This window comes from Choristoneura fumiferana, chromosome 6 (assembly GCF_025370935.1).
Source record: "Choristoneura fumiferana chromosome 6, NRCan_CFum_1, whole genome shotgun sequence".
Taxonomy (NCBI): domain Eukaryota; kingdom Metazoa; phylum Arthropoda; class Insecta; order Lepidoptera; family Tortricidae; genus Choristoneura; species Choristoneura fumiferana.
In genome coordinates, this window is record NC_133477.1 from 13671629 (window position 1) to 13694982 (window position 23354).

At 34.8% G+C, this 23354-nt stretch overlaps 1 protein-coding gene across 8 annotated transcripts in view; it reads right to left on the reverse strand.

Annotated features, from left to right (window-relative positions):
• Positions 1-4744: 4744 nt before the first annotated feature.
• LOC141429121 (G protein-activated inward rectifier potassium channel 3-like) overlaps positions 4745-23354 on the reverse strand; it is a 51612-nt gene continuing 33002 nt past the window's right edge. For 2 of the 8 annotated variants that reach the window (XM_074089332.1, XM_074089334.1), the window contains exons 3-9: positions 15844-16285; positions 15168-15347; positions 12000-12189; positions 10804-10928; positions 9536-9641; positions 9022-9454; positions 4745-8286 (exon numbers count right to left, since the gene is read on the reverse strand). In XM_074089332.1, coding sequence (XP_073945433.1) covers positions 8151-8286; positions 9022-9454; positions 9536-9641; positions 10804-10928; positions 12000-12189; positions 15168-15347; positions 15844-16285 — 1612 coding nt within the window. In that variant the 3' untranslated portion in view covers positions 4745-8150. Of the gene's footprint in view, positions 8287-9017; positions 9455-9535; positions 9642-10803; positions 10929-11999; positions 12190-14799; positions 14980-15167; positions 15348-15843; positions 16286-19888; positions 20471-23354 lie in introns of those variants that run through there. The other 6 variants (XM_074089338.1, XM_074089339.1, XM_074089336.1 and 3 more) reach the window with 6 other exon arrangements.

A 23354-nucleotide genomic window follows, 5' to 3' on the forward strand; every position in this document is an offset into this window, starting at 1 on the left:
TATGTTTTTTTTTTCAAAATACTTTCCACGATGCTCTTTACATACTTCCCATCGTCTAAATCAACATTGGAAACACTTTTGCCAATCTTGATCTGACAGGTCAAAAGTAGCCACTTCGTAGCATGATTCCTCGAAGCTCGGCCTTTGGTCTACGCTACTACTTGCTACTATTGTATACCATTGCGAACTAACTAATTTACAATTTTTCAGCATAGATGTCGATAAATGTCCCCTCCGAGACAAAAGAACAAGTCACAATTTTTTACCAGCGTTACGAGGTCTTTGCATCTTTGTCGGCAACTCTTAGGAAACTCTCCCTCTGAGTAGACCCAAACCGATGATTGCTTCTTACTTTTGGGGTCATACTGATAGATCCTTGTTTCGTCACCAATAATGATTTCCAGAACACGTCTTGATGCCCCGTTTTCAAAACTTTGACGCATTTCACGGCACCAATCTACACGAACATGTTTTTCACTTTCGGAGAGCAAACGCGGGATCCAACGACAACAAAGCTTCCTGACTCTAAGATGTTGGTGTAGGATGATGTTCACGCTCCCCGAAGTAATACCCAGGATCTTCTCGATGTCCTTGTATGTAATTCCTGGGTCTTCCCGTACCAACATTTCCGTAGTCCACACATTTTCTGCAGTTACTGCTGTTTGCGGACGGATCGTCTTCAAGTTTAGTTTTACCCGTTTTAAATTCAGGAAAACACCTAAAAATTGTTCCGCGTGAAAGAGCAGACTCTCCCAATGCTGACTGTAGTCGTTGCATACTTAATTGAAATCGTAATAGATCATGGCACGGCAAGTTCCATCGTTTCAGGCAAAAAACGCGGGAAGCGTTGTAGTAAAATGACTGGAACACCGTATTTTATTTAATTGAGAAAATGGCTTATCCCGTTGTGTTGAGATGTGTTCCATTTTTTAATTTCGAGCATCTCAAAACTTATTGAGTGACCTACGTAACACATCAAAAGAGCGACGATAACTTTGAGTTTTTAATGGGCTTTAAATGGGTCAAATGCAGATTAGGGATAAAGAGTTAATATAAAGACAAATTATTTTTAATTCATATTGTAATAAATTCCTGGATTACATTCTGTTATGCTGCTACTAGTCAAGCTTAGTTAAAAAAAAAGAATCACTCCAGCTATTTTATGAACTAGTTATGATGCCTTACCTATTTACGTGCCTTTGTCATTTATTTTTGGAAGGATTTTACCTGATAAATAAAAACTAAATTAAATTTTATTGAAAAAAAAAGCTTTCTTAGTTTGAAAAAAAAAATAATAATTATGGAGACAGTCTAGTAATTATGCACAAGGATATATTATATACAAAAGTCTCATGGTTAAACTGTTAACTGCCAGGCATAAGCGAATCTCACGAAATTTTTCATTACCTAACATTAAACAAACATGAATTGACTTAGCCGATGAAAAAAGGAATTAAGTACAAAATATAAAGATCTGAAAACTAATCTTAAAGCAGTACCTTAGTGTTCCAAAGAGATAATTCAGTGACTAGAATACTTCAGAACATTCCTTAAATATTATAGTTAACTAAAATTAGATGTGATTTCTCTGGTCCCAAGCGATGTATATAGATATATATGTAGGTTTGATATGGTGCAAGTGTAATTAATTAGGTAATTTTAAGATTAAGGAAAATTAAAACAATTAAAAAAAAATCGATGTTCATAAAAATGATTATAGAGTATTAGAACTGTTGGTTGTGTATTACGATTATAAGAAGTCTACTTATAATAAGATGTAAATGAAAATATGTTTTAGGCAAAGTTTGAAATAATTTATGTTGTAATGTTTTTGTTTGTTTTATTTGTGTGCTTTATGCTTTTTATTTTAATCCCTCAAGTTATTTATAGAGAAACCCACAGAAGTAAGCTGTAGAGCTCAAGCCAATCTTTAATAGCAACTCTTTAATATTTTGAAATCATACAAATATTGATTAATATAGACAGATACAGAATAAATCAATTATGCTTGAGACGTAAGCGAACGATAATTCGCAGTCAAAAATGTACAATACAATACAGAAAACACCTACCTACCTATTCCGTTTGAAATAAAAGAGTTATTTAACTCCAGTTGTTATTCATTGCCAGATTACTTCTTTTGGATTGCTCGTAATGAATCTGAAAGTGTGCCTATGTTCGAGAGATCTTATATGATTCCCGCTACTTCCCATTTAGTAATGTAGCGGGAAGAAACAGAAAATATGCTTTATGTAAATATAAAGTTTATGAAAATTTAATTGCGTACATTTCGTTCTGTTTTAACATTACTTTTAACTCTTTAACGAGTTTTTTTACATTTAATGAATACCCGACACACATTCAAAGAGAACTCGAAAATAGCTCCAACTTTTGTTTGCATACAAAGCGTGCATTGCATGCAATATCAACACACAAATCGTCATTAAAAATTATCATTGCAGCGCATATGCGCACACCGAAAACTAACCATATGGGCTGATTTTTCAAAATAAGCACAAGAAGATATCATTCTAGAAAGTGGAGAAAAATTGTGTTATAAATACTCGAAATGCCTGTGGAGTTATCCGTTTTTATTTTCACATTTAATAAAAAATAATATCAGTGCAATAGTTTTGTTCTCTTTGCCTTCTTTGTAACTGTTAATTTCGCTACATGTGTTTTGTCAAAGTATAATTATGCTGAAAAATATTTTTAAAAAACGCTATATTGGAATGGTATCTTTATAGACGTGATTTAGAAATTTGGCCCTTGAGATATAGAACTCCTTTACATATAAGAATGGTTTATGTCGTGGTCGTAGATACGTGTTGTGACGTCTCGTTGTTCGTTGATGGTAAGTAAATTTTGCTTTTAAATAAGTTACAAGCTTTTTCTTTTTTCGATATAAATTATTTTTAATTAGCTCAAGACCTTTAGTCTAATGGGTAGTGGATGCATAAAAATATCGGCTGCTCATTAAAGGTAATCGTGGTCTATATTCCGTAGATAATATCTCGTAGGTATCTCTAATAGAAATTATAGGTAGTGCCACGAGAGTTGAGGTCAGGCACATAAGAAACAACAACTTATTCACTTATTCATTCATTCTCCTTTTATGCAACCAGTTTTTTATGTAGCTGTGTGTGTGTGTGCGTGTGTGTGTGTGTGTGTGTGTGTGTGTGTGTGTGTGTGTGTGTGTGTGTGTAATCAATCACTTTAACTCTCGTGGCACTACTTCTACAAACTAAACCAGCCAAAACATGGCATATTTAAAAATTGATTTGAATAAAAAAAAATACCTTTATGACCAACTACATGCATGTACAATGACAGAACAAATCATCTTGACATTTATGCATAGGATTATGGTTCGACATATTTATTTATTTTGTTTGGGAAATGAAAAAGGAATTAATTATACAATAAAAAAATCTTAATTTCTATTTATAGATAATTGTTTTGATGTAAGTAGTGCCTAACATCTCTTTTGGTATCTAATTTAGCCGAAGTTATGTACCTAAATACACTAGGTTACCACCTAAAGATTATCTGTACGGTTCATAGTTATAGAAAAAGTGGTCACAAATTTCGAGTTTTGACCTTTAACTTACCATACGTTTTCAAATTTCAGGATACAACGGTTCCTCCCTTCCTGATGACATCATCTACCGCAGTTCTCTGAATTCTTCAAGATTGCCATCTTCTCCGCTCGGAATCGCCGACAGACTAGTTGCCGAAGCCATCAGGAGATCCAGCCTTACAAACAGACCGTCAATAGTTAAATACCCTCCAGATTACTTTAACAATCCTGTCGACCACTCCTCTTCCTCCAGTGAGGAAGAAAAATCTAAAAAGAAGAGGATTTCTAAGAAGATTGGTGACTAGGTCAGCTTATAATGTCTACTATTTAGTTATTTTTAGAATTTCTACAGTCAGTACAAGAAAACGTTGGTTTTTAATAGCGCCACCTCTGGTTGAGTAGCTAACTTTGGTTTAATTAAACTTACCTAATAATGTTAAGTACAGCGCCATCTAGTGGCAAATAGCCGAACCAAAGATCTTTGCTAGTGTTTTTCGTGCTCAATAAGGTTTGTGTGACGGGGTAGTTGGTACGGTCAAGGAGTTTAATTCATTGGCCACCAAGGAACCATTTCACAGTAAACGTCATAGTGACATCGCATTAATTAACAAGGAAAGTCGTAATGACCTTGCCTTTGAAAAGGTTCCATGGTGGCCCATGAATTAAATTCCTTGACTGTACTAGTATCGTGAGATCAGTTCGATATCGGGGTGTGATGTTGGTTATAATAATCAAATTTCAGGCAAGACTGTAACATCAAAAGGACCTGACGATACTAACGCCATCTAGCGATATTCCACCTGTCACAAAACTAAGTTCTTCATTATTTCAATAAATTACTTGCAGTGCAGGGGATTATTCCAGAAAGTTACTTGTTGTTTTAGAATCAAAAGTCATAGTACTGTTTTTTAAATACTGTTGTAAACTGTTCAGTTAATGTCTCTAATTTAATATTTTCTGTCATTATTACATGTTATAGATAATACCAGTGATGAATGTTGTTTATAAATAATATTATTTACTGAAAAGACGTTATGATCGGTTTAAACACATTATTATGATTTGAATGGATAGTTCTAACTCTAATTCTACTCATTATGGACCAACTATTAACATATTTATGGGATTTTACAATAATTAAGGGTTTTAAATGAAAGTCCGACGCTCAGCATAATACCTGTCTATTCTGATAAACACTAGGCATCAGGGTAGGACTTAGGTAATACAATAATAAAGAAGCAATACACAGCGCCCGCGCTGTCTGGCCCCTGAATCGTTCATAGACAATAGAATAATATGTATACTATAACATTAAATACCAATGCCATTACTTAAAGGGTAATCAAATATACTTAAACTTAGAACTGGTCCGGCCTTTAACTAACGACATTAGGCGCATTAGTAGTGAGGTGACCTAAGGAATTGTGACGCAATTTGATAATTTTAGCAAGACCGTATGGATACCTTCGATATTTTTCAGAGCATAATCATTATATGCGAGTACTACCTTTTCGCAACGTAACGTATGGCAACCTGTTTCATTTCGCAACTTTTCATTTCGCAAACTCTAAAACTGTAAATATTTCAGGATTTATTTCAGGGCCATCGTGTAGAACCCTTTAGGTTAGGTTAGGTTAGTTTTATAAAAATTCTGAAATATTTACAGTTTCAGAAATATGAAACAGGTTGCCAAACGTTATTCGCCGAAACATTAGTAAACCCATTATATGTGATGAATGTTGACATTTCTGATACGATAGGTAGATCTTTTAGATAAATACAAACTTTCCAAAATTACCATTGATGAATATAACAGATAAGTGAAATCACAAATTTTAAACGCTACGAACACTTTTATTTATTATTATTCTATCGTCTTAACAGCCAATATAAAAATATTGTAAATTTTTGCTATTAAAGTAAAGCTATGAAAGCATAGCATTTTTATACATGAGTAAATTATATAAAACTTATATCTGTAAATATTATATTCTCAAATGTATTACAAAGCTGTATACTTAACAAGCGGATATTACTTAAAATGAATATAATATATACTCAGCGGCACAAAATTTGGCCCACCCTTCATACATAATTACCGATTCTGCTTACATTTGAGGGCCAGATTTTTTGCCGTTCAGTATACCTATGAAATTTAAGTACATTTTATTTAACAAGATATTTTACTTGATTATTATCACACTTATTATTGTACATGATTGGTAAACTGGATACATTTTTTTGTACACCTATTTATATTAATATATTTATAAATATAATTCCGCTGTCAGCATAGGCACATAACATTCTTACCTAATTGATCGCTTTAATTTGGCAAAGTACGTCTTACCAAGAATTGTTTATTTTCTATTACCCTAGGTAAGTACCTACATAAAATACATAAAGTACATAAAATTTGGTCATGAATACAAAATGCTGTAACCTACTATAAAACAGTATAGTTAGTTTGTTACAACATTTTTGTTTATAATAAAATATCGTAAAAATGCTTTAATGCATGATATTTCATAGCCTTTTGTACCTAGGTAATTTATATATATTGCAATGGTTTTAATAATGTTTATCATTGATAAAGTATCAACATTATTTCGGCTGTTATAGAACAATAAAACTTCTGTTGGTAAGATAATGTAACGACTGAAACAAATTATGTTTTAAAGTGATTTCTTCCAATTATCGTGGCACTGTAAGTATTAATTAAGTAAAAAATTAACTGTTCAATAATTACTATAATAAGGAAGCGTAATAATAAGCCAAGTAAATATCTTATATTTCTAATAAATATGTTTCTTTACATTATATTAAGAAAATACAGGAGCCAATGGTTTTATAATAATCAGACTTCTACGTTTTGGATCAATTTATAATTTATTAAGAATCAAAACCATTGGAGATCTGAAAATAAGCAAAACAAAAGTGTATCTGAGATTGAGAAACTAAAAAAAGTTAACTTTTAGAAGTTATTTTCTAAAAGAAGTTTATTTTCAGCCTTATTTCAAATGAAACTTTTGAATTACACGTTAACTTTAGTTTCCTGGTTAAATCATCTCATCAGACTACAATAAGCCTCAGCGCACTAAAGTATACCACAGATATAATATTAAATTTCCTTCCATTACTAACCTTATGTTAGAAAGGAACAGGATGATTTATACTTGCGACACACTATAGTGCTAAGGCTTCGGAAAATTGAAAAGGAACCTAGTGCTTAGCATTTTATTTTTGTATTAACTAAAATATTTTTAATCAGTAATTAGCTACATACTTAATCTATCGTTAGTTTTACTACCGACAGAGCAATAATACAGACTTTATTCCTACAAATTCACTCTGCTATTGACACTTGAAAATGCTCTAAGTGCGTGATACAGTTAAATTTCAAAAAAGCTTAGATCTATTCAGCATTTCGTTTAGTTTGACTTGTAAATCAATCACACTAAGGGCCTGTTTCACCATTCTTTGATAATTTCCTGGCATGTGCCAAATATCTAAAATACAATACCGTCTCTGTTTATTAAAAAAAAAAAATGGGCACCGGCACACATGTCAGTCACATAAAATACTACGAATTCATCAGAGGTTAGTGAAACATGCCCTGTGAATAAATCTAAAGTGCCTCGGAATAAGAAATACCTACGCTTATTTAAAACATCAATCCTATGTTTCGAGTATCCATAACTTGAAAGAAACATGCTTTATGTCATTTTTGTATCTAAATATTGTAATAGATGGCTGTTTTCGTCAAATGACTTTGATCAACTGTTAGCAAAATAGCGACAATAAGTGTCTACAAACGTTACTTTCATAAATAAATAAATGATTGGTCTTATGGATCTTTTTAAATACATACACGCAAAATTTGACAAAATTTAACATTTACCCGACTTAGACGAGCTAAAAATCTGACTGTCACTAAAATATTTATAAAAAGCGATTCTTACAATAAATGAAGCAACTATATGGAAGACTAGTTTAACAGATAGAAATTGTAAATAAAAACAATGACAGATTTATATTTGATATTGGTCCAGCACCAGCGATAAGTTGAAGAAATTTGCCTCTGTAAAGATCTGTCTACAATGGCAATGCTAATGCCTTTAGTAAAAACATATGCCAGTCTAGCTAGAGAGAACAAACTGCAGCGTTAAGAAGTGTCACAGGCAAAACTATAGAAATTAATTAAGTACTTAAGACGGCATCCTCATACAAATTTTCATACAGAAAAAACGTAGCACGTATTAATCAAAATGCTTTTTACTAACCTTTAACTAACTAGTAAGTATCTTAAATAATGTACGATTCGATTTGAAAAGTATATAAATCAGGAAAAATTAGGAATAAATTAGGGTGGAATTGTCCATTTTTTGAAATCCACCAATCAACGGACTTTGTTTTACGGATATTTCAACAAATTGTAACAAAAAATTAAATAAGTAAGTAGAGTTAGGATATTTTGTATGAAGCGCCACCTTGAAGCAGAGCCATTTATTGATACATTTGAACAATATTCTCGATGCTCTCGCTACTAAATCTAACTCGGGGTCGGGCCTTACCCAGTGGGGGCTCGGGGCGGTTGCGCTCGCGCAGCGGGCGTCAGGTGGGATCCGGCTCTGACATCACGAGGATAGGAATCACCGGGGCCGGTTTCTCCATGTGGTGTTCGCTTGGCGATCTGCGGAACAAGGCTGCGGATCAGTTACAATGAAGGTCTATTAATCATCATGGTTTTGGCGCAAAACGGTAAGCAGGCATTGAAATAACTGGAAAAGTAATTCAAATGCGTAATGTATTTTTAATCACACTTGCTCGTAAACAGTGTCGTAACATTCAGGCTACCTTGGTTGCAACCCCCAAATAAAACCCTCGACCGTTGTTTGTGTCAGGAAACCCAAGGTCGGTAAATGAGTCGTACGTACTAATTTTCTTGTCATGAAACCCGAAGTCGGTAAATGAGTCATTGCGCATACTAATACTCCCCTCCCCCTCCGAAGCATGTTCCACATACTGACAAGAGCGCAATATTTGGAAGAATTATATTTTTTCTTTTACAAATATAAAATTTTACTAACATTCTATGTCGCACGGGTGGTACTAGAATTACGACCATCGACTCATTAAAGCCCTCAGTTTTCGACTTCGGGCTTCTAATAGACTCTCGTTCGTAATTCCTTATTAACCGCCCTTAAGGCCCCCAGAAGGATCACATTTGCAATGCCAGATATTATCAGTAAAGTGAAAAAAACAAAGTTATTATCAAGAAACAGAAACAATCACCTGAAGTATAACCCCAACATACTACTTGAAACACATTCGAAAAACAACAAGCCAATTAACCTCTATCATTACTAATATCAAGCAACTGACCTGTCCGGGCATTAAGAAATAACTGACAAATAATAAGACGTTTATTTTAAACTCACTTCTTTATCCTGGTCTTATCATCCACTTTGTGTTCGTGGCCATTGACCGCATGTCCTATGCCGTTTGGCATCAGCCCATGTACTTTCTTCATACTAGCGTGACTATGACTCCTATGTATATGGCTCTCCTTCGCTTCCCCATTGTAAACTTCCCCTGATATTGCGTTATGATTTTTCGCTAAATGATCGGTATTATGATGATTACTTTTGACTAATTCTAGGCCGTTTTCAACGGCTAGATGCGTGTTGCTTGTATTTCTTGATTTCTCGTTGATGTTGTGTACGAAGTTATTCTGTGCCAGCAATCGATTTTCACGGACCCTCGCGTCAGGTATTTTGATTTCGATATGCTCGTCTAACGACATGGAGTCGACGGAGCTGAGATCAAGAGTGTCGTTGGAGAACGTTTTCGGTATCGTGCCGAGCATACGGTCTGGAAAAAAATTCAGCATCAGAAAATGTAAAGCGACTTCAACTTATGTAGAGACAAAATGTTTCTTATACGGTTTCTTACCTAGTTTTTGTGATGTGGACACCGTAGCTCGCAGTTCATCAAGTTGTTTCGCTGAACATAGGGGCGTGTCGACTTCATACGTGTTGTTGAAGCTGTTATAATCCACCTGAAAATTGTAATTACGTTTTGTAGTGTTTGTTTACATGAAATCTTCTAATTCCATCCATTTCTGGCGATCGGATAACTTGAATGTCGTTCGACGGTTATGTAGTTTGGATAATAATGCGATTGTTTTTTTTACACAATCCTTCCATTTCGTTTTCGCAACAAATAATGTATGTATGTAAACTCTTTATTGGACATAAAAATAAAAATACACAGACAAGAGAACAAAGGCGAGCTTATCCCTAAAAAGGGATCTCTACCAGCTAACCTAGTAATAACCGTTAGTTCTTGGGGTTTTTAGTCATGTTTTGCTCACTAACCAATACAGTAGGTATAACAAAAAACAGCATTGATGACCTAACACGCAAACAAAATCAATTATCAAAGTTGTTTAATATGGAAAAGTACCTGGAACGAGACATAGTTAAAATATCAAGTATAGTATGTGTATAACCCAATTGAGCAACGTCATGCATGATTCATAAAGTAATAAGAATTGGTTACCACTAATACTCTGACGTTATGGATTTATTTGGTCGATCCTTCTAAGGTACAAACTACAAATGATCACTAGGAATACCGTGACGTATTTACGTATAGGATTTATATTTACAACCGGAGAATGATTTCATATTCAAATATGTTAATTTTGTTTTACGGTAATAATAATATTCAAGTAGGAAATTGCAACTGGTTATAACCAACAGAATTATCTATGTTTTTATGATTTTCAGTACACATAACGTGTGCGTTTGACTACTCGAAAATGATAATTTACTTTTGTTACATGTTTTTGTTCATCATAATCATCATATCAGCCATAGGACGTCCACTGTTTTGTATTGTAATTGTAATGTGACTTTGCAGTAAACGATTCTAATTCTAAATCTGTCACCTAAATTGACACAGGCCTCCCCAATAAACCTCCAGTTGCTTCGATTGGAAGCAGCCTGCATCCAGCTGCGACTTTAATCAGGTCGTCCGTCCATCTCGTTAGTGGACGTCCTACATTGCGCTTAACGTTTTTCTTATCAGTCTCGAAACTGAGAATTATAAAATTAAAACGTGTTTTTTTCACTATCGATTGGATCTATAGGGAAGGAAGCCATAAAAAAAATGGATTGGTGAAGCAGTACGAATGAGGCTGTAAGCTTATGACTTACCTCATACTCTCCGGTATCTTTTCTAAACGACACCATGGTTTCAAAGCGATGTCCCCACAAAACTTCGGAAGGCAGAAAGCTACTGCGTGCTTGAGTGGTCATCCCCGTAGATTCAATCACTCCCTCTGTAATGACATGACAAACCACAATATTAACTATGCTATAAATGCCCATTACATGACATCACTAGCGGAGACCTTCATAAACTCTTATTTATAGAAAAGGAAAATAGAGATAATAAAGAACGTGTTAAGAGTACTTATACAGATAGCGAATGATGTTGGTACTGCGGGTTTTATGCCAAAACACGTGTTAATAAATCTTAGCTAGAACAATTACGATTGTAACACTGTATATTTACCCTTTATTATTGTTAATATTATAGTTTATACGCATTATTAACATAAAGTTCGGGGCAAACTACCAAAACACTGTCAAGGAAGTGCCAAGAACATGTGTGACGTGAAATCGGCTACATTTGTGCTATCAATAGTTTACTTCGAAGTTTATTGCTATCGGCTAATTCTGTGTATCGTTTCGATTAATTTAGCTGGTACAGTAAGCCACATTATGCAATAGGAAGTTTTAATTGACCGGTGCCAATAAAATGTTACAGACAATGTTAGCAAGGTCACAATTACAACTCTGCTCTACTATAAGTATTTTAGACATATTCCAATATAAATAAATACGTAGTACGGTAATGTGTCACATTAATAGCTTTTTACAATTTTTCAATTTTGACCAAAACGAGAACACACAGAAAAATACTAGAAACTATGTTGAGGCTGGGGATCGAGCCCAGATCATCCTTCGTTTCGTGACAAATGCTATACACCATCCCGAGCAATTATTACCTAAATATATACGGTAATGAATCTTTATTGACACCACAAAGTAAGCAATTGACAGTGAAACAGGTACATAGAGAAAAATATACATATCTATTAAAAAACTTAATGCATGTGTGCGCGTGCGTGAACGTCTTTTTGTGGTTCCGTTTATCTTATTTTGAATTTTGAAAACTAATTTTACACTTTAATATTGTTTCACATTATTTTCAACGACGATAAGACAATGATACGATACACAGATACTTTAACTTGAGCCCTCTCAGTTGGAAAAGTTCTCCATTAGGTATACAAAGTTAAAGTCAAAGTCAAAATATCTTTATTCAATTTAGTCTATAACTTTACCTAGCATGACGACAATCTCGAATCTCTCCCTCAGCATATCAGACGCCGAGAGATTGTACAGTGGTGACTTCTCATTGATCTTGTGAACAATGGTCATCGGCCAGATGAACATAAGTCGATCTTCTTCGCCATCAGCCCCAACTTTCAATTCTTGCTGGTAGAACGGCAGGATCTCACCTTCTCTAGTAATCTGAGAAATTAGAAACTCTTATGTAGGTTTGTATGTAGGTTAGCTAGTAAAAAAATGCACGGAATCCATTGTGATCACATTACTTGTCCTCTTATGTTTACAGAAAATTAATATGCTGAAATCCAACTTTAGAAGGGGTACAGCCTTTTTTAGTTTTGGCACAATGGGTGCTTGTGTTTTTACTAAGGTATATCTTTGTATAAACTTTTTGAGTATGCTTATTGAGAAAATAATTTGTAAAGAGCTTGTTATGTGCAAATAAAATGAACACAGTAGGTATCTCTAAAGCGGTAATGACGTTTTAAAATCTTTTCTTACCGTGATACTAAAACTAAACTGGACCCCTTAACCAACAGTAAGGGCATTTCACCACTCATTTATAAATTTTATTTGACAGTTATATATGATCCGTCTATTCGGACAAAACAAACAGAGACGACATCACAGATATCTGTCACATAAAATTAATCATTAATCAATGAATGGTGAAACGGGGGGTAAATCTTATAAAATCTTTAAAATTATTTCGTTAAGATGTTTAGTAAAATCATTTTCTTAATAAAACAATTTTCATATATTTATTTACTACATTGGCTAAGAAAAAAATTACCATGATGGGAATTAAACTAAAAGTCGTACCTACCTATAATGTTATAATATACTCAGAGCGAATATTTTTAAGCACGTCTGCCGCCTCATACGTAACTGAAACTAAACTTGCGACTCTGTTGTTAAAAATATCTGTTACTTTGAACCGTTATTTTTGCTTGACAGTTTACAAGGTTGATTTTATTTCAATGAGCAATTGCAATGTAAAGTTTTTTCTTCGGAATTTTTGATTCAAGGTGTAGTCACCCCTTTGACTCCATACAGTTTGAACAAAAAATCGTTAGCAGCACTAGCAACATTAACATTATGTACAGACCATCTGCTCAAATGTTACGAATTAATTTTAAAACTGTTATTTTGTTTAAACAAACAGCAAGAAAAATCTATACTGGACTGTACCATATTCGTAGGTACTAAATGCTGTCAGCAACATTGTTCAGTTAGATTCGAATCAACGCCATTTTATGGCAATTACCTACATACGCTGGAATCACCAACATTGTTATTGTACTGTTCTATAATGAACGAAATCTCAAGTATTTTGTACGAAACTACTCTTAGCTTCATGTACAATAAAATAAATTGAAATAAAATTCATACGTTGAATCTAAAGGCGTCATTCAGATGTTGGCGATCGCGACTTGCGACCGCGACCAGAGGCCGTATTCGTAAAATCTGTCATTTGATTGCGATCGCGAGCGTTAGAGACGTTAAGCAATACGGCCTCAGGTCGTGAGACCCACCCACTGCTTAGTATTGTTTGACCCATTGCTTGCGTTCGTCAGTGCTTCATATTAAAATACTAATTTATACAAGCAGTGGCTTGCGCGACCCGGCCGTGGTTGTATGTCATCGTTGCCGGTCGCGGTTGGCAAAATCCGACTGCTACCTTTATAGAGCAATATACTCCGATCTTTTCGTTATATGTACAGTGGAACAAATTTAATCATGACCCAGGGTGACACACCTTTTGATAATCAATTTCACTATGATTTCCTTAACAAATGTATGAGATGTCAACATGACATTAGGTAGCACAAAGGTTCCACCCCGGGTCATGATTCAATTTTTTCGACTGTAAACTCAAGGAAATTAAATTACTACCCAGGGTGGCACCTTTGTGCTACTAATGTCATATTGACATTCTATACATCTGCTAAAGAAATCATGACAAAAAATATTGTGAAAAGTTTCCACCCTGCGACGTAAATTAATTTCCTTGACTGTACATAAAAAAAGACTAAATCAACGGACAATTATTATTAATTATCCGTTGGCTTAGTTTCAATATTTATTAGTTGCGTGCTATTTACCGTACGCAAGTTTTTAGTGTAAGTACCAAGTGTCCAAGAAGACGGCAAGCGAATTGATGAACTTAATATAAATTACTATTATAGGTATTGCGTAACCAATTTTGATATGTGATGTGGCATATTATATATAGATTTTACAAGGGCTTCTAATTTCAGCGACCACTTGAATTGCCGCTAGTCAGATATCAAAATTGTTTGATTATATAGTTCCAGAAGCTGCGGCATTACACAAACAACGTAAATACTTGTCGTTAAAATGCCATTAGCTTTGGACACCAATTGTATAAAGTTGCTAAATGTTACTAGAACTGCTTCATACTCTTAGTTTCGAAAAAGAGTACCGATATTGAACTTAGAAGGACAATGATCTTTTTACAAAACAATTACTCACGTAAGAGAATAAAACGACAGTTTTGCATAAACTGACACGAGTAGAACTCGTTGTTTAACAACTTTCTATGTTTTCGTCATAGTTAAGCAAAAAATTAAAAAGCATGGTTGGTTGGAAGTTGGAATCTACTTATTGGTTAGCATATTAAAAAGTTGAATTAGAGCAAGCATGCAATGTACGACACACGACAAGTCATTTTCAGATGGGTCTAACCAAAGAAAATAAAGTTAAAGAGTACTATTTACACGCGCACGTTAAATAAGACGTCAAATGCACATTTACAATTGCATTAGTTACCTTTTTCCGAATAATCTGAGCACGGATGTGAGCCTCAAGTATATGCGACTTGCGAATGTCACCCACTCGGAAAAGTAGGCAAAACTCCCCGTCTCTCAAACAAATGACCGCATTTCTTGAGAAGAGGAGAGTGGTGTTACGCTTTTTGGCTCGCGCCAGCTTCGCGAATATTAGACCCACCTAAAGACAACAGAAACAAGTGATTATGAAACTTGGCATTGGTATGCTATAGTCGAAATTTGAGTATGTTTTCCGCTCAGATTTCGACCATGACGTTAAGGAGTGGAGACAGTGCAATGAAGTTTCTAGACGTGCGCTCTGAAATCCCCAGTCACTAACCAGCCTCCACATTTGTTGAAATAATATACCTTGCGGCGAATAATCTGAGCTCTAATATGGGCTTCGACTATATGTGATCTCCTCATATCGCCAACGCGGAACATCAGGCACAGTTGACCGTCTCGCAAACAAATGACGGCATTCCGGGAGTAAAGAAGCGTTTGGGTTCGCTTTTTGGGTCTAGACATCTTTGCGAACACGATTCCCACCTAGAATTAGAACAACCTTGTTGTCACTGTCACTTCACTCAGCGTGGAGCGAGGGTCATAACATTACTTCTTCATTTGCCAATGGACATAATATGTCACTGGTTTTAGTTTACAGCATCCTTGGGTTTATTTCTGGATAATCTTCGAAATCTCGTGCAGTATTATCGAAAGATCGTCTATTGAATTAACGACATCATTATCAAGCGTACCTAGCGGGCTGTATAAATTGGTAATATTGTTTTAAGAGAGCGCTTGCATCACTTGATTCGTCAGCAAATTTGGCTTCCTGCCAAGTTTATTTTAAATTATTAATTTGGCTTTAAATCAGGAAGGTTTAGAAATTATTTCCTCAGATCTTTTTACAATGACCAGTGGGTCTTACGATTTCTTTATATCTCCAAATCGTCATTATAAAGACTGAAAATTAATTTTATTGCCCAGATGTCGATTTAGTAGGAAAAAACAGAACTGAACGTAGGAAAAAACCTATAATTACCATGAAAGCTTGAATGAAGACTCCAACGATACTCTGGAGGCACATAACGAAGATAGCCTCCGGGCACTCTTCATTCGTCGTTCTGGATCCATAGCCGATGGTATGCTGTGTTTCAACGGAGAACAGGAAGCATCCAGTAAAGGTATTGACGTTGTTCAGGCAGGGTGTAACCGGGGCAGTGTTGTTGACAGGGGGGCTTAAATCTCCGTGAGTGAAGATGATGAGCCACCAGATGAGAGCAAACAAAAGCCAGGAGAGGATGAAAGAGAGAGCGAACACGAGTAGCGTCCAGCGCCACTGTGCGTCCACGAGGGTCGTAAAGATGTCCTGAAGGTATCGGCGCCTGCGCTTGGCCACGTTCCATTGGACGACGTTGCAGTCGCCATGTTTGAAGATGACACGCTTTCTCACGCGTCTTGCTGCATAACGGGCTTGACGATATCTGTAATGTAAATAAGAAATTTCTATTAATTATTTACTTAGCTCAGACAGATTTCAAATTTCAAAGACAAACAAATTAATGACGGTTGCTTGATTTTTTTGGGTTTAGATGCCATAACTTTATTTATTATTATGTCATTGACTTGAACTTATACTTTCATAAATCATTTAAAAGCAAACAGAATCGAGTTATGTACATAAATTTACATTCCATTAATCATTATCCAAACAAACAGTGGATTCTGTTTCGATTGCTTTGAGTTAAATGTTTTAACTGTAATCAGGGCAACGGATGTGAGCTGTGGTTTAATCATCAGGAATTTTATGATAAATGCGAGCCCAAGTATGACAGTAACGATGTTTAATGTTAATAAGTAAACTTCATTCGTCACTTTTAAAATAAACAACTACGTTTTAAAAACAAGCATCTGCTAATGCAAACCTAAAAATGATTTTCTTAGAAAGCTCTGAAACATTTAAGCACTATAACCGTTAAAGTTCGTTGAATAAAAAATAAATAAAATCTTGCAAAAATTAAAAAAAGTAACTGCAAAAGTTGTACTGAACCGTTTCGGTGTCTCTATCAATTCGTTGTAAGATTTCCAGAACAGGATTCTGTACTTGTGACTTATGTCCATGACCGAATGAATAAAACTGTAGACCAACACATAAATTACTTTATCCGTTGCAAAATGTTCCACTTCCATTTTATGGCACCCGTATCAGTCAGGGCAAAAATGTGGTTATTGAAGTACCACTTTAGATTATTTTATCATGGTCCATTAATAAATACAATATATTTCAACATATACATATTTATATAAGCAGAGGGGCGCTATATTTTAATATTATCAGTACAAAAGCTTTATAGATAAACTTGCTTTCTGTAAATTTGATACCAGTAGTGGCTTTTGAATTAATGTTACAGCAAATAGATGAAACTTAACGTTATATATGGTAATTGATTATTTGATTATGTAGGAGGTGAGTAGTATGTTCAAGTGAAAATTAGATACCAATTGACCGTAGCAATAGGGCATATTAAGCAAAGCTCTGCGCAGGGGGCGACACTGGCACAAACCGTAAAGAACCACCATGACAATATCAGGGGGCCTACCATGATCTTTTCATAAACGAACCAAACGCAGAGCAGTTCAATTTAGGCACCTAAACTAAATCGTCGAAATTGGTACCACTACGTTTATTTCTCAGAGCTGAGTCTCAATCGTTTACAAGTGAATGAAAGAAGATATTGTCTCTGGTCCGAAACTGAAACGCTAAGAAAGGAGGCAAACCAAATATTTTATACTAAAACCATAACTCTATGTCATTCCGTGTTCTTAGCAACCGTTGTGTTGATTACAAATAAATGTTTACGCTGTCACTAATCCGTGAGTCTCTTTTCTCAGTGAAAAATTAGTTTTATCAATGAGGAGTTAAGAATCACAATATCGTGAGTACCTATGAAAAGTTATAAAACTTGAATAAAAGTTTAAAGGTTCTTGAAGTTCCTTAGTTAAAAAAAGCGATCCAAAAGAATTGACAGAATGAGTAACTTATACTGAATCGCTAATTTTGACACTGAAGCGATTCAATTCCCACTCAAGTTAAGCGTCATGGTACAAAAACCGCTTGAAGAGAGTGAATGAAAATGTCTGTATCGCTGTCGCTGAACCGTGCTTGAACTGAATCGCAAAAGTAACGTCGTGGTACGAAATAGCGATGCAGTTCAGTTTAGAGCCTAAAATGAATCGTATTAAGAGAGCGTGGTAGGCCCCCAGTTCTCTTTATATTTTGTCGCCATGACGGATCACGACCAAAGAGTATTAATACCTATAGAAATCATGACATATTTATGAGTAAAAATATAAATGAATTTACATCGATAATAGCGATAGAGCTATATTTCCAAAAATTAAATTGAATTAATATGATATAACGGCATCCTAAGGACATTTAAGATACTCAAAAATATAAACCATAAACATATGGTATGTACTAGAGCTGCACACTGATGGGATAATATCTATTGACGTATGAAAAAATAATATACTTAATACTTTGTAAAGAATGTGTTTTATTTGAAACAAAAGAAATCAGCGCAGAGTAAAGTGCAAGTATGAAAAAAAGGCTTAATATCCTTTGTTGTAATTGTAGTTTTCCATAAATACTTATATCTTGTCTTTTCCGATCATAGAATATTGTTACAGTATCTAACAGCACCAAAATTAAAAGAAATAAATAGTGTTTCTCGAAAATTTATATCTTTCAAGTTACTTACTTTTTATGGGATCACCAATGTATTTTAACATGGACGCAGTTTAATGAAGCAAAGAGAGAGTGGGGCGATAATTATAAGTAAATAATTATTGTCATTATAAAACTATTGTGTCCCACTGCTGCACCAATGGTTCCTTCTACTGTCGTTTAGGTACGCTGGTAATACGGCAAGGTATGTAGTTAGGTAAAAGAATTGGTAAAACGACAGTTCCAGAAAATTTGTGATCCGAAAAATAAAACTTTCTAAACAAAGTAATCAGAAAAGTGACTGTTATTTTATCTCGTCACTTTGGCGTTAAATCTTCAAAGTATCTACGTACATTGTATCTAAATATTTCTGCATTTTTTCATTTCAAGCGAGCACTACACTTCACTATTCACGTTGGGCTACTCGTTTGAACGAAAGAGATGCACTATATCGTTTTTAACGAGACCGACGGAAAAGCAATGACTGATATAGGTACGAAGAGAAATGCTACTGACAAATACATAATTCTCGCACGGCCAACGGGGCAAAACATTCCGGTTCAACATTATGTTTACATTTCACAGTAACAGTCAATAAATCTACTTGGAATTTGTCATAACGCAAATTGTACCCAATAATCATCAAAATTTGATTTAATCTCTTGATATATTCTTGCAGTTTTTCAACTAGGAACACCCTTTGTTTGATTTTATCAGAAACTTGATAAGCACGAGTCATAGGTCTTACTTAAGTAGTCAATAATTCTCTTATTTAAATATTGTGGCAAACTGTATACTAAGTTATGCTGCAATGATTTAGTACCTACTAATCAAATTGCAATTTATTAGCTTGCCAACTGCAGTTGCAAAGTTTATTCACACAGTTTATATGATTTTCTTACGTTGCCGTGTCGTAAACTAGTGTTAAAGTGTTCTAATCCAGGAATGAAGGAAAACCACTGAACATGAGAATTGCGTGCTAAAGCCCATTAAGTATTTAAAAATATATTTGAAATGATAAGTTGCTGAGCTAGTTAATAACTAACTCTGTTTTTTAACTGTTTAATTTCATCGTCATTTAAAATAGGTACTAAATACCATAGACTTGCAATATCTGTTTTCCTTGTAGACATTCTATCTATTAAATAATCAAAAATGTGGATATTTTGTAGTCGCAGTTGTCAAATGTGATCGGTAAGACAAACATCACTAATTCGCGGAACTACGAAACGTTTTAACGCGTAATCTGTTGCCAAATATTTGACTGTCCAAAATTTTCCTATTTCTTGCAGCTCTTTGTTTTCTATGTTCATTTCAATACATTGATGAGCAAGAAACCATGACCACTAACACTTACTTATGCAATTCCTCTCTCCAAGCTGTTTCTGACGAGTTCACGGGTTTTCCGGTCATGAACATTGATACTTGACTTATGCATCGCTTCAATCCCGACATTGTGTCCTGCATCCAAATAACTTTTCTTTTATAAATTTCTGTGGCTTTACAAGCCTTCTGTAGTTCCAAACACACCTCGAAGCAGTCTTTACAAATACTGTTGAATTAATTTATCACATCGGTTGGCGAAACCAGCGCCGTATTGTAATGTCGTATTAACCTAAATAAACGGTTTATCACACAGGTTAGTATGCGGCGATTATGCCTCGTGCACTAACTTAACAGAGAATCGTCTCCACTCTGTCTTTCAACAGAACATTGATCAAAGATTCACTGAACACTTCCTTGATGTCAAACAACAGTACCACGAATTTTCGCACCATTGTCCCTCGCGAAAGAATAACGCCTTGAGATAATGTCATCAAGAAATGGCGACGCAGAAAATTGTCTCGGGAAACGTGCGACGGACTTTCCACTCGCAGTGATTGTGAGGGAATAGGTCCAATACTGAAATGGGCGGATGTTTAATGAAACAGATGCGAAGACGTTCACAAACAAACACTACAGGTCCGGCCCGTGCCAACCGCCGGCCGCGGCGCCACGGCGCGTCGCGACGTCGCCTACTCTATTTTTCGAGGAGTAAGATATCGTCCCTACTCTTTCACTTATCTGGATAATTTCATCTCAGCGAAATTAACGAGTGCTCTAATAAATATTTAGATTGCTAGTAACTGAAGTCGAACATAATATTTATCTTAAACGGATTAATAAGTCGAAAAGTGATTACGTTCAGTACTCAGGCATTTTCGATTAATTTATCTTGGTGCCGGACTTACGATCGCCATTTCCCACGCGATTTAAATACTACGAGATAATTAAAATAGCCCAAGGAGAAGTTAAAAACAACAGACAAATGTTGCTGTCGTCATTGTGACGAAATTGTATTGACGCCTTTGTGGCTGATGGTTCGTGGAAAATTGATAGTTTTGTTGAGACTGCTGACCATTACTGCGTAGGGACAGACAGTGAATCCGTTGTGACGTAGTCGCACATGTTTAGTGCACGCAAGCGTATAAATTTGATACAGTCACGTGACGGAGGATCGTGCTAGCTGGTCTATGCGGTTTTCTATTTGCGTAGCCTGTGGTGCATGAGGGAAATACTCGTAATCAATCGCAAACACGACGAGAGATTTCTTCTAGTTTACTAGAACTAAAATTAATTGGGGAACCCAAACAATTTTTTTGTGTCATTTATTTGATACAGAGTAATTTTAACAATTAACTTAAATTGACAATAACGTAACAGTCTAGCCAACACTAATAAGAACAGTCATTAGCGTCGTCACATAATAAGAAGATACCAGTTCTTTGACATCCAATATCATCTCACATTCTGTCAAAAATGTCTGAATAAGCCTATTTATTACCAGAGGAAGTTTATTAATTTAATTGGAAATATAAACAAGAAACCGAGAGAAAATGGCATAGGCCAAGAGCGTTTCGGACCACGTATTACAATTTACAAAGGATCGTACAGTCTGTTCAATATAGGAATGGACAGAAAGAAAATAGGCTCTTTGTAATGCATGCTTTAGGAAGTCATTTAGTAAATTGCAATTTTTTTTGTATACGGTCTAAACTTAATTCTAATTAAAATATCGAAGACATCAATATTAGTTTCAATTATTCATTAACCAACTGTTGCCCGCGACTCCGTTCACGTCGAATTCATTTATTGCTATCCCGCGGGAACTATGCAATTTTCCGAGATAAAAACTGTCCTATATGTCCTTCCTGGGACTTGTACTATCAAGATCTATATACCGAATTTCACTTAAATCGGTTCAGCGGTTAAGACGTGAAATGGTAGGTAACTAAGAAATATACAGACTTACAAACTTTCGCAATTATAATTAATATTAGTGAGATAACCTTTGCTATTTTTCATATCATAAATTAAAAACAGTAGAAAAAAGTTTTCCTATTTTGTTAAAAACAGGAACGTCTTCCTATAAAATACCTAAAGAGGCAGAGGTAAAGAATATTCTGCAAGAAACGGGACATTTATAATATTTTTCACTCAAGAAATATTCTGTACATTATTTATTGTTTTTAATCGCCAGTTTGGATCGTAATGTGATGACCTTAAATCATATACGAATAATTAACTTTTCACAAATAAAGCAGTGCACCAAATTTTTTGATAAAATTTGGAATGATTAAAAGCTTGAACTTCATAGCAGAAACTACGAGTAGAATATTTTTAAACAAGGAATGAGAGCGGATGAGACCATGAAACACAGTAAGTATTAAATTATGTATACTTAAATATAAATCGAAATAGCATTATGTAGCAAATTACGTATTAATATTGTGTTATTTTGGACTTACAAAGTAAACAAAATGATGACTTCATCTTATTACTTCTTTTATTCATCACCATCATCGTCATTATTACTTCACAAAAAATGATTAGAACCCCTGCTTCTGTGACCTAGCTAGAGTCCAATGTTATCCTGAATGGACTAATAGTTGAAATTAAATTTAAACAGTCATCACAACAATTTGTAATCCACTAATACATTTCGGCGATATTATCTCCAAATCTACACTGCCACAAGTATACATTTCATTAGTGACTTAACAACGAGAAAATTCCAAAGCAGTCTTCAAGTGTGTAGGTATACACTATTAAATCAATTTAGTTAGTTATCGTTATAAAAAAATATTTCTCACCTTAATATGTTCCAAATTTTTGATACCACGATTGAAATGTTAGATGACGCTTCCTTTATAGACTGTTTATCAAAAAAGTTACTGGCGAAATTCTTAAACACTTTTAAAGATTTATCGAACGACAAATTAATTATTCATTACCATATGCTTTAAAGTAAATTTCGCTTGATTGTATAAGTACATAATATGATTTGGTATTATTTAGTCTTCGGCTCTATTTTTGTCGTATTTTAAGTACAAATATATTATATTTATGTAGTTTTTTATTTAAAGTTGACCAGTGGACGTCTATCTCACTTCTCTTGTAACGGTTAACTAAGGATTCCTATCTCAAAATTACATTCTTATAGCCCTTACTAGCTTCCGAAGAAAATTTTGCTTTACCATTATGGCTATGGAATCCTAAAAAACCGGCCAAGTGCGAGTCGGGTTCGCGCACAAAGGGTTCCATCTATACAACATTCATTAGACATTAGCAAAAAACGGCAAAAAATCACGTTTTTGTATGGGAGCCCCCTTAAATATTTATTTTATTCTGTTTTTAGTATTTGTTGTTATAGCGGCCACAGCTCTACATAATCTGAAAATGTCAACTATCTAACTATCACGGTTCATGAGTGACAGATGGAGAGACGGATAGACGGACGGACAACGAAGTCTTAGTAATAAGGTTTCCGTTTTTACCCTTTG